The sequence below is a fragment of the Tachypleus tridentatus genome, chromosome 3, assembly GCF_004210375.1.
Source record: "Tachypleus tridentatus isolate NWPU-2018 chromosome 3, ASM421037v1, whole genome shotgun sequence".
NCBI lineage: Eukaryota > Metazoa > Arthropoda > Merostomata > Xiphosura > Limulidae > Tachypleus > Tachypleus tridentatus.
Window position 1 is genome coordinate 7340763 of NC_134827.1, and position 11788 is coordinate 7352550.

The 11788-nt window shown below is 37.4% G+C and overlaps 1 protein-coding gene across 1 annotated transcript; it reads right to left on the bottom strand.

The window, feature by feature from the left end:
- Positions 1–766: 766 nt before the first annotated feature.
- Positions 767–5517, bottom strand: LOC143246279 (zinc finger protein Noc-like). Its single transcript, XM_076492740.1, has 2 exons — positions 5155–5517; positions 767–2884 (listed from the first exon to the last, which is right to left on the bottom strand). Exons 1-2 carry the CDS (start codon positions 5215–5217, stop codon positions 1535–1537), a joined length of 1413 nt encoding a protein of 470 aa, XP_076348855.1. The 5' UTR covers positions 5218–5517; the 3' UTR covers positions 767–1534.
- Between the last annotated feature and the right edge of the window lie 6271 nt (positions 5518–11788).

Genomic DNA, 11788 nt, shown 5'->3' on the forward strand with positions numbered 1-11788 from the left:
TTAAACTACCACATTATTCCTTTAATATTATCTCATTACTCCATAAACAAGTTACAAGAGTAAAGTATCCAACAACGTTGGAAAACAGATTATCACTGTGACATTTCAATCGCAAATATATTGTCTGTCTAATTTGCTAATGTAATTGAGAAATTTAAAAAAAAGGTCAGAAAATGGATAATACAGAATGAGACAGTTAACAGCAAACAACTGCAGAAATGAAAAAGTAAATAGTCTGGGCTTCCTGTACTAAGATCCTCTCTCACTCTTGAGTGTAATATAATTCTAAATTCTAGTGAGGATAAGAAATCCCAGTGAAGAAACCAAACTAGGGAGACCAAATATTTATGAAAAGTATAAATAAAAAATGACGCTCTATGTTTTTGTTATTGTTATCGGAGTGATTCTGTGACAAACCCATAATTATTCACGTGTTATTCAAAAGTAAAGAAACATCAGTAAGTTCGACTTCTATAACTATACATCCATTGAAATTCAGAGTATTAGCATACCTGTTCTCTTTAAAGACTTTACGAAAGACCAAACCATACGATAGCTTTCCAAGAAACATCAAGATCGTGCTTATTTGAAAATGTTTACTCATCTTCTGTACGTTTTACTTAAGTTCCAGCGAGAACTACTTTGAAACGTTACACTGCAAAATATTGTATTTTTGAAACTAACACGTCTTCAATGTGACGTGAACTCAAAGCGTATTATAATTTCAAAGTTTCCAGAACAATAAAAAACGAAATACACTGCCATCTTTTCCAATGTAACGCCTAAGGGCCCGTTTAATATACAACAGAAGTTTCAGTTATTTACATCTGGCAACAAAAAACATCAGAGATAAAAACAAAAGTATGCCCCCACGAAATGCTTCCTGCTTTACCAAATTGGTATCGCCAATTACTGTTATTACAAAATCCAAATCATAATAACAATCTGACAAAATTTGTGAAACTTTTATACAAAACCTTTAGTCACATGTCAGCAAATTACCCCATCTTAAAAAAATAATTTAAGATCTTACATTTCTAAGTATCAGTGAAAATTGCTCTCAGTAGGAATAAACTATGTTAAGATTCTTCATAAAGCCAGAATCAAAATGTTTGTTATCAACACACCTTGTGGAGATGCGGTCACTATATAACGGTTGCAAACTAATTCCACTGGTGAATACGACAATTATGTTAAACACGTTTACGTTGAGCCTGTCGTTGAGCCAGTACTAATCCAGAAGTCTTATGAATCACTTTATTTGTAGTCTTAGGAAATATTTAGTATCTCTCTGTACATCACTTAAAGTGGTATCGTACAAATCTATATTATATACATAACCCTAACAACGCAGTTTTATTTAACTGTTTGTTTTTAATCCCAATACACAAAGTCTATATTTATTTGGGCCGTAAGTAACAAATATATCTATCTTTGTTCCACGTCGTATTGATTGCTGGTGTACAGGTTTAAACAAAGTAATAAGGCTTTGGTTTTATGTCTGTCTCACTAACTTCACATAGGTACGTGTCATTTACGGATGAACAGGTGGTCCTAGTCTCTGACCATAAAAGCTATACGGTGGATAATAAAGTCCGAGTCCTGGATAAGGGACTTGCGGTAAGGGAGCTCCTGGAACCGTGGGTAGAGGCGGTTTGTAAGGGTGAAATCTATTGCTCACCGGACTAAGACTGGTGGGATACGAACGTCGAACACCAGTAGGGGTAGTGGGGGAGCTGTAGTGATGATGGCAGGGTCCGTTAAGGTTTGCGGAAAACAAAGAAAGTGACGAAGTGGTGTCTCCGCCTGACAGAGAGGTGTGCGTTCGCAGATGTTGAAGGAGTTCCTCGGAAGAGTTGAAACGCTTACCACAGAAGTTGTCTCCAATCATCCAACTGCAGATGTTGGGCCGGGGCATCACTGAGTGTGGATAAAGGTTAGTAGCAGTAGAAGGTGAAGCAGATCCAGAGAGTCCTGGCACTAGTCCCGCGAGGCCCATACCAGGAAGACGGTCATGGTTGCATTGACTACATCCGCTGGGACACTGGCTGAGCTGAGCACTTTGTAAGCTAAACTGACAGTTGATACATGATGGGTCACGACACAGAGGCATGAACGATGTTACACTCCCTGGAGTCTTGACACGCGTGTACCCCACGTATGGCGGCATCCCACCATTCAAGGTGAACATACTAGGTTTCATAGGGGTAGCTCCACTTTGCGTGACAGCACTGGCAGGATAAGTGTGAGCAGAGGAGGCAACATCGACAGGGATGTGGGCAAACATGGGCGTACACCCCACACAGCTCGCCAGCGGGTTTATCCCAGGCTTGTAAGCGCCAAAGGGATTGATTCCTGGAAACGAGCCAAGCAAGTCTTTAGGGGTAGAGTCAGAGCATCCCATGTCCATTGCATGTAATGTTCCACCAGTGCCATACCCTAGGCCACTAAGGGTGTTCTGGCTGATAGCCGAGGCTGAGCCTGAAGAGGAGTGGCTTGATGTTGGTGTTGCAATAGACGAAGAAGACGTTCCTTCTTGTTCATACTTTGGACTAGAATTATTAATGTCTTCGGTTACACAGGGGCTGATCTTGCCACAAGAGCTTTTTGTTGGATTTGATCTTGTGGTTTCAGATGCGATAGGTGTGCTCGATTTGCCAGGAGACGAACGTTTCTCAGTACTTTCATTCTTTTCTTTCTTGGCAGATGTCTCGTATGGCTTGAAAGAAGTTTTGTCGTTGACGAAAGAACTTTTCTCTTTGGCCTTATCGGTTTCTTTCGTCTTCTCAAGGCCCGAAATAAGAGGCTTATTGTTTGGATTATCAGCACCGATTTGACTACACGTTTGGGCCAACAACGCCAGAGGGCTATTCTTAGCATCAAGCTAAAAAAGAAAAGTATTAAAAATTTAAATAAATATATACACACACATATATATATGTATATATATATAATCAAAATCATTCTAGAGAATTGTACCTCAAATCTAGCTTGAAATTGAATATTTTTATAAAACAGTTCGCGGTATAATACAAAATACACAGCAAGTCAGTGGTTTGTTTTTTTAATTTTGCGAAAAGCTACACGAGCAGTGTAAGACTAGAGGAATGGGAGCTAGTCATCTCCCCCATCGCCAACTTTTGGGCTACTCTTTTATTAACGAATAATGGGAATGATCGTAGCATTATAGCACCCCCACGTCTGAAAGGACGAGCATGTTTGATGTGACAGGGATTCGAACCCGCGACCCTCAGATTAGGAGTCGATCGCCTTAACCACCTGCCCATGCCAGGCCTAAGTCACTGCTGAGATCTAATTTATGGAATGTTTCGTTTTCATTTTGACAGTACCTAATTTATTAACCGTGCAGATAAAATGCTTTTTTTCTTTCTACAAACAGTGAACATAACAATAAGAAATGAAAATGAAATACAATAATTTTGCTACGTAGAAGCATAGAGCGTGCAGACCGTTTTTATGCCTTAGAATGTGGATGTGCTTCCTTGTCCTAACTTCAGCTGTTGTCATAATGTCTTAAAACTCAACATTATAGAGTATTATTTTAAAAAAAATTAACGCGACAGCATGAATACTTTCATAAAACCACAACTTCAAAGACCATCGCATATTCGTCACACCAAACATGCTCACCCTTTGAGTTGTGAGGACGTTATAATGTTACAGTCAATCTCACTATTCGTTGTTAAAAAGAGTACCCCAAGAATTGGCGGTGAGTGGTGATGACTAGCTCCCTTATCTCTAGTCTTACCCTGCTAAATTAGGGACGGGTAGCGCAGATAGTCCTTATGTAGCTTTGCGCGAAATTCAAAAACAAACCATCGCATATTTCACTGGGTTTGCACAACACATTTATAATGAGTTTCAGATGCGGACAGTGCTCCTAACCTGAACGTATCCACGTAACAACGGCTTATTTCAACTGAATTTTAAGTGCAACCAATGTTTTTTCGTGAACACAATTAACACCAACCAATTCAGCTGGAATTAAAATAAATTTATCGTTTTCGGGTCTTACGAGACCGGGTACTTGACGATATAGACATTCTAATCAAGAAATCGAAAAACAAACAAAACTCAATGAAACAATAAAAAATGATCTATTTACATTTGAATGTATGCGTGTGTGTTTTCTTTTCAGCAAAGCCACATCGGGCTATCTGCTGTGTCCACAGAGGGTAACAGAATCCCTAATTTTAGCGTTGTAAATCCGAAAACTTACTGCAGCGGGAGACTTACATTTAGAAACGAGCATGTATAAAGTTGCCACATCTTGAACTCAACTTCTCAGTGTGTTAAATTAGGAGTGCTTGAACTAAGGACAGCTAGGGCCGTCACTTTTGTTCGTATTTTTATATTTTAAACTGTATTTTACCATGAGTAATTAATTATAAGCTATAACTGCCCAAGAAATCTGATATACGACCGCAGTCGCTTTATTACGAAACAATAGCTAACATAACTTTTCAAACGTCAGGAAGGTGGTTCGTGTTGTGGAAAGTCCACTTCAACATAGTATCTCTTCTGCCAGTTATTATGCAAGTGACAGATTTTTCTCACATATTTACAACTTTCTGACGTGAAAGTTACTTTGTTTAAATTTAAAACATATAGCTAAGTTTAGTATGGTACATTTAGTATGATTTCATCCTGTTTTTCAGTAAAGATATGTTTGAGAGGTTAAAGTACTTATTTTAATTCGTGTAAGCCGTTTTATAGCTCAATATCTAATATAGTATTCAGAGATATTTGTTAATACAACCAATACCATTCACACACAAACGATTTTATGTGCACGGTTGGTAAGTTCATGTAGGCGAAAGTTCCAGATAAAATCAACCACTAAGGAATGAGTTATCGAAACTTACAGAGAAACTGTCACTGTAACTGTAAGCTAGCTACGTCTATATACATACATATAATAATTATTATCATTCCACTTTCTGGTTTTTTGTAAACTCCTTGATTTCTTTACTAGCTATGCTGGATTTATGCAAACTGTATTTTTGAAACATTCATATGAAAATTCTAACAAATAATCAACGTAAAGGAAAAGAAAAATGACCACGAAAAGTTGGTACTGTAATATATGAAACTCTCCTCTTTTTTAATGTTAAAGACAAAAGATAAACTTACTGTTGTGGGCAGTGGCGAGAGATATTCGGGTCGAATGTAATGATGACTTCCGGAGGTCAACATGCTGTTGTAAGAATGTAATTAGGAGAATAATCCTACTGTTTTTGTGTGAAACACCGCGTAAAACATAAATCCTAATATATTTCTTTTATCGCAGCTTAGCGTAGAACAACTGCACACATATAACACTCACTCAGCTCCTAGAACTGTTGTGTGCTGAAAACCGCGGTGTACTTTAACTTCTCCTTCTAACCACGGCGCGGAAACTGCTGGCACGCCACCCGCGGCAATAGTTGTAAACTAACGAATTCAACGTCATCCAACTTCTCAATCTTTCGAAAAGCACCGCAATACTTGTTCCAAGAACAGCGTGAGTTGGCATTTAGTACAGGAACTAAACGATTCAACTTATGGTGTCCAATCCGTGACGGGAGCTTCTTATATGGTAAGTGGTGATTGGTTTGAGACAATGAACGACGTTGACAGTCTAGGTGGGCGTTATGTCCAGCCTTGAATAACCATAAGAAATAGAAAATCCCAATAGCTTGGCAAGCTGCCAATTGTCACGCTTTACAACATCATTCATCAACCGACTGTCAAAAATGTCAGTCAAGACTGATTTATGTTAAACTTTGTTGTAGAAGCCTGTAGTGCTACATTATTGAACAACTAATACTGAGGTTATGACAGAAGAGCACAACGAAGATAATGCAATGGACGTAGATTGTTACAGAGTTCTGTATCTATCTGAGAAAAAATTAACCTCTCATTCAGGTCTAGCTTAGAATGTCATTGTCATCTAACAGAATTACGTATTGTGTTTGAATGCACAAAAAGGTATAGTTTTTAGATAAAATTCCGACAAACGAAATTAAGTTTATAATAATAAAAAAACCTTTGCCAACTTCAGTAAATCCGTTTGAAAACTTTTAAGTATGAATTGATACTTAACAAATTGCTTTCTCACTGTTTTATTTATTTTTTACTAGGTAGTCCCAACGCCTAAACTACACTCTAACTTGGAATATATTGATTATTATAGTTTTGCATTAATATAGTTTGTTTGATTCACGTTGTTAGTACTAGGTCTATACTCAGTTCCTGCCGCTCAGTTTGTTGAATTAGTTATCAGAATCCATATAGAGGTCGCCCCAAACAGGCTGGCGCCAACAGGGTGAAATATGACATCAGTATGTTGAAAGATCGAACAATAGCGCGGTTCACCAGAAAGGTTGAACTTTTCGATCGTTATCCTCGACCATAAATATTCCGTAGACACAGAGAAGTGTTTTTCTCTCGAAGCTTATTGCCTGCGGTGTTCAACAAAGGTATACCAACCATACAATACCCTGCGTGTGTTACATGGTCGTCCTCATTAGTCTCTTGTTTAGCGAGGTTTCATGCAGAATTTCTTACTGACTTTTCCAAAAGAAACCCTAGTCGCAGCACGTGCACTGAGATACCGAATGAGCGTCTGGTAATTTCCTCACGGTGGTCTGTACGAGGTCAATCTTGCGCGCTATACAGCGAACAAGGAAGAGACTGAATCAGTACACGGTGTGAAAATGGATGCGCTGTTATCATGATGCATATATATTTTTTCTCGACAGGCAACCTTACAGACAAGCAGATAACACGCAAGGGACCAATTAGTAGGAAAAACCAGCTGTAATTTGCATGCATAACTGGCCTAGAGAAGCCTAAATAAAGAAAAGCAGGACACGTGGTATATCTCAGAGATTAAGACGTGACTTTTTTCTCCTGTTTTGTATATAGTACTATTTCAATGTGTTTTGAACAGAAAACACGAAGATAACATTATTGTTTGCTCGTTGAAACATAAGACTTTGTTCACGTTTTCATTGAAATGAGCTGCAATTATTTCAGGTGATCTGGAACACGGATATAGTGTTATGCTTCCCCTATAACGATTACCAATTAGCACTATTTTAAATAATTAAAAACATGAATACAACGCAGGGATCTAGAATCATTTAAGTCCGTTCACGAAGCAAACACAAAGTGTTGATTGTTGGCGTTATGTCTTATTGGATGATTCAAAATCTATAATAAAGACAAAAACCGTCATTAAGCCGTAGAATACCCACGGTCACATTAACCCCTCCCACACACTAAAAACTTTATGGTCTCTTTATCGTATGTTAGCTATTTAATTTCTAATAATACATTTCAGCAAAACTAGAGCTTCTAGACTGTCTTTATGGAGTTTGTTGAGAATAAATGTTTCAAATTACTCTGTCTTCTGTTTGTATTTTAAATAGACGACCTACAGTTTTCAATCTGTGTGAATAGTCTTAATCTCTCAAAATTATTCATTAAATTTAATTTCTACTATACGGATACCCCCAGTGGCTTAGCGGTATGTTTGCAGACTGACGTCCCTATATGCCAGGTTTCGATACCCGTAGTGGGCAAAGCACAGATATCCTTTGTGCTTATCCACCTCCCCCAACGTTTACTGCTTTATTTTTAAACTTGTTCACCGTATGTTTAACCAATGACTAAAGTCTCCTTTTCTTATACATAAAACTGATCTAAAGCAGCTAATGCTAAAAATATTGTGACCAAAGAATCAAGTAATATTTTCTTTAAAATATCTAAAAACTTAAGTTCATTTTAAATGGTATAAGGTGGAGGTATTCTTCAGGTTTAGCAAAATTTAACGTATTTCAAACAGCGTTTTCGAATCGAACCTCTCTAGAGATTTCTTGTCTATAGCCTGTCAGATAGAATTACACCCTACCTAACGATCAAAGCAAAAAGACCACTGTTTTCTATAGCGGATGTTTGCCACCGGCTGTATTTATTTGGCTTGTTCTTATCAGCGGTTGTCACGACCTTAAGAGCTTGGTTGTAGATCATCCTTCTGTAAACTCGCCAGTCTGACAAATGAAGCCTGTCAAATGGCCAAGGGGAAGTGGGGAACAAAGAAGGCTCTTGAGTCAGAGTGCCGTTCGGCGAGCGACTACAAGTAATAGTATCTGACCTGGTACCTTCTTCTGAAATAAGATAGAACATGTTTACCACACGCCATAAAAACTAGACGCACCCGAATAGCGTGTCATACGCTGTTGTAATCATTTTAACTGTGAAATTACAACAGTTGTTACAACTGGTGATAGTAAATAGATTGTTGTAGGCCCTCTGTGTTTTATTGGCTAGTGCTAATTTTGGTGGCACGTGATGAACGTGACTTAATGGGAAACGATTTGAATAGCATAAAAACGTAATTTAGGCAAGAGTGGATAATTATTTGTGAACCTGTTACAGTGATTGATTAATTATTGAATTAGCAAATTTGTTAATCAGTTCGTATGTTGCTGTCAGTCAATTAGTCAGCTGACTCAAGTACCAGAAAAGTTAATACATGAAACTGTTGTATTAGCTTTTGATATGAACTGTGAACTTAGGCCTATCAGTAAACACTAGTTAAGCTAAGCTGTAGAAGTTGTAGTGGAAGAAATAAAACGTTTTCGTTATTATTAAGTGCACCGAATCTTACATTCCGCCTTTAACCAAATAATACAAAAGAAACCGACCAATAACAGAAATTATTACCGCACTGATGTCAAGAGTGGAATTATATCGGCAAAAATAAAATGGAGTTCAAATTCAACATGAGAATAACGAAGTGTGCTCGGAGTGAGAATAACAGTTTAATGGAAATGATGAAAGAGTGGAAACATTATCAAAAAGAATGAGATGGAAAATGAATAAAGAGGAAAATAAAACAATCAGGAAGAAAATTAGAAGATAAAATTACAATAGCAAGGTATAACGTTTAAAGAAAATTGTGTACGTTAAGCCGAGATAAGCCCCCCAGTGGCTCAGCGGTATGTCTGCGGACTTACAACGCTAAAAACAGGGTTTCGATACCCGTGGTGGGCAGAGCACAGATAGTCTATTGTGTAGCTTTGTGCTTAATTCAAAAACAACAACAAGCCGAGATAAATACCTTAAGGCATTGAAGTTGAAAAAAGACATAGAAAACAAACCAATCGAAGTTAAAAAAGCTGTGGGAAGTAGGCAGGAAGACTATAACAGCAAGACAGAAGAAGCACAGGAGGATTATAACAATGATATCAAAGAACTACATAAAGATAACAATAACAGGATGACCAAAGAACTATAGAAAGATAACAATAATAGGAAGACCAAAGAACTACAGAAAGATAATAATAACAGGAAGATCAAAGAACTACATAAAGATAACTATAACAGGAAGACCAAAGAACTACAAAAAGATAACAATCACAGGAAGACCAAAGAACTACAGAAAGATAACAATAACAGGAAAATTAAAGAACTACAGAAAGATAACTATAACAGGATCAAAGAACTACAGAAAAATAACTATAACAGGATCAAAGAACTACAGAAAGATAACAATAACAGGAAGACCAAAGAACTGCAGAAAGATAACTATAACAGGATCAAAGAACTACAGAAAGATAACAATAAGAAGGTTGAAGACGTCGTGGGAAATATATAGAAGGATATCAAGAAAATAAATAACGCATTAATTCCAGGTTAAAGACATTTGTAAAGTGGACTGACAGATGCGAGGATCAACACAGTCACATCTCACTGCACCCACCCTCAATAATTTCAGACTCATACATCATGAGTTCTACAATACGGAATAGGAAAGTCCATCTCGTGTACATCTTCTATCGCTGCAAGACCTTCCTGGATTACTTCATCAAATTAAGGATTTTAGCAGGACACTTCAACAACATCGTCCACTCAAGAAACCCCTGGACTATGATGGAAGGATCACGAGAAACATGTCAGGAACTGTTTGCAATATTAATCTCGGTGCACATTTAAAAGGATTATTTTTAGTAACAGAAAGTAATCTCCTACCAGAAGGAGATGGAACAACTACCAGGCATTAGTAGCTGCTCATCAAAGAGATTATTAGTGTCAAATCAGAAAGGGTTATTTAATTTAAAGTTTAAGAGAAAAGAAAGGAGAAAAGGCGAGCAGTTTTTCATGATCCAAAAGTACTCGCCCGGTTAGATAAAATATTACAACAATATGTATTATGAGCCGTGAATAAGAACACCATTCACAGAGATGCCAACTATTTCAAATGACTGAGCGTAATGCTTGTAGACAGAGCCCGTACAGATATCGTACAACCACTGGATACAGTGTTGAGTTATCCATGTCTGTGGATCCATCTGTGGCTAAACTGTAAACACTGTTAGTAAATATGCTTGAAATCATTTTGTCATCTTCACATCCCAACATTTGTACAATGGCTGTAGTTTTGGTTCTAGCACAGCCATATTTTTTCCCTATATCAGAGTCTGGGAACATTTTTCTGAATAGATGTCCTGCACGATCGGCTACAGCTAGGGGTAAACTATGAGCAAAGAAGAATTGCGTGAACATCACTCTGCATTTATGGTTTCATATTCTGAATTCTTACTCACAAATGTCGTTATCTGCATTGTTTTTGTCTTCACCTCAACCTTTTGTTGGTAAGATGTCAATTTTGTATATGTGGAACAATCATTTATCCTGCCATGCACCACAGAAAAATCGATGTGACAAACTACAAAACGTATGACTGTCACTGACTTTTGATGCAATGGCCTGATATTTTGCACTATACTCTTTCCTAAATTTTTGATTCATAGTTTAGTCCTTTTAGATTTGCCAGAAACAAGATAATCTGGTGAACGAGGCCTCTTTTTAACCACCTTGTGAACGATCGCATTGGTGTTTCTATGCCGCTCAGAAAACGAGAAATACCCATCTACGCGAGCGCTGACAAGCACTGATGACGTAACTATGAATTCCCCCACGTACTCAGTATGGATAAGCACCGCACTCAAACTATTGGTAGACGTCGGAGATACAAATATTTTTTTATTATTTCAAGCACAAACATGATTATTGCAAGTAGCCTTTTGGACTATGTCTTTTATTTATTATCAAAATTTATTTGTATCTCACTAGAAATTTTCTTTTAACCCCTTTCAAGCCCTGGGGGAACAATTTATCGCTTTATTGTATAGGCCTATATAATATATAACAATTTGGGAGTTGCAATAAGTCGTAATATTTGTCTGTATGAGCATATAGTCGTAATGTATGCATCAAAATCGTAATGGTTGGCATCTCTGCATTCATTATAACATTATTTTGTAAGCCACAGACACTTATATTAATATATGCATATGTCGAACATAACATTTTTTTTTTAAATATCGAAATGGTGATCTTAACAGCGGTGACAAATAAGTATCCTAATCCAGACATGTATTCGCATTTTCTGGTTTAAAGCTATTTAAAAATATTTCAATGCAATTTCTGTTATGCAGCTCGTCTGTGATAGTTATATTCATATTTTGTGTTTTGAATTTCGCACAAAGCTACATGAGAACTATCTGCGCTAGCCGTCCCTAATTTAGCAGTGTAAGACTAGAGGGAAGGCAGCTAGCCATCACCACCTACCGCCAACTCTTGGGTTACTCTTTTACCAACGAATAGTGGGATTTACCTTCATATTATAACGCCCCCACAGCTGAAAGGGCGTGCATGTTTTAGTGTGACGAAGATTCTAACCCGTGACCTATGGATTACGAGTCGAGTCTCTTAA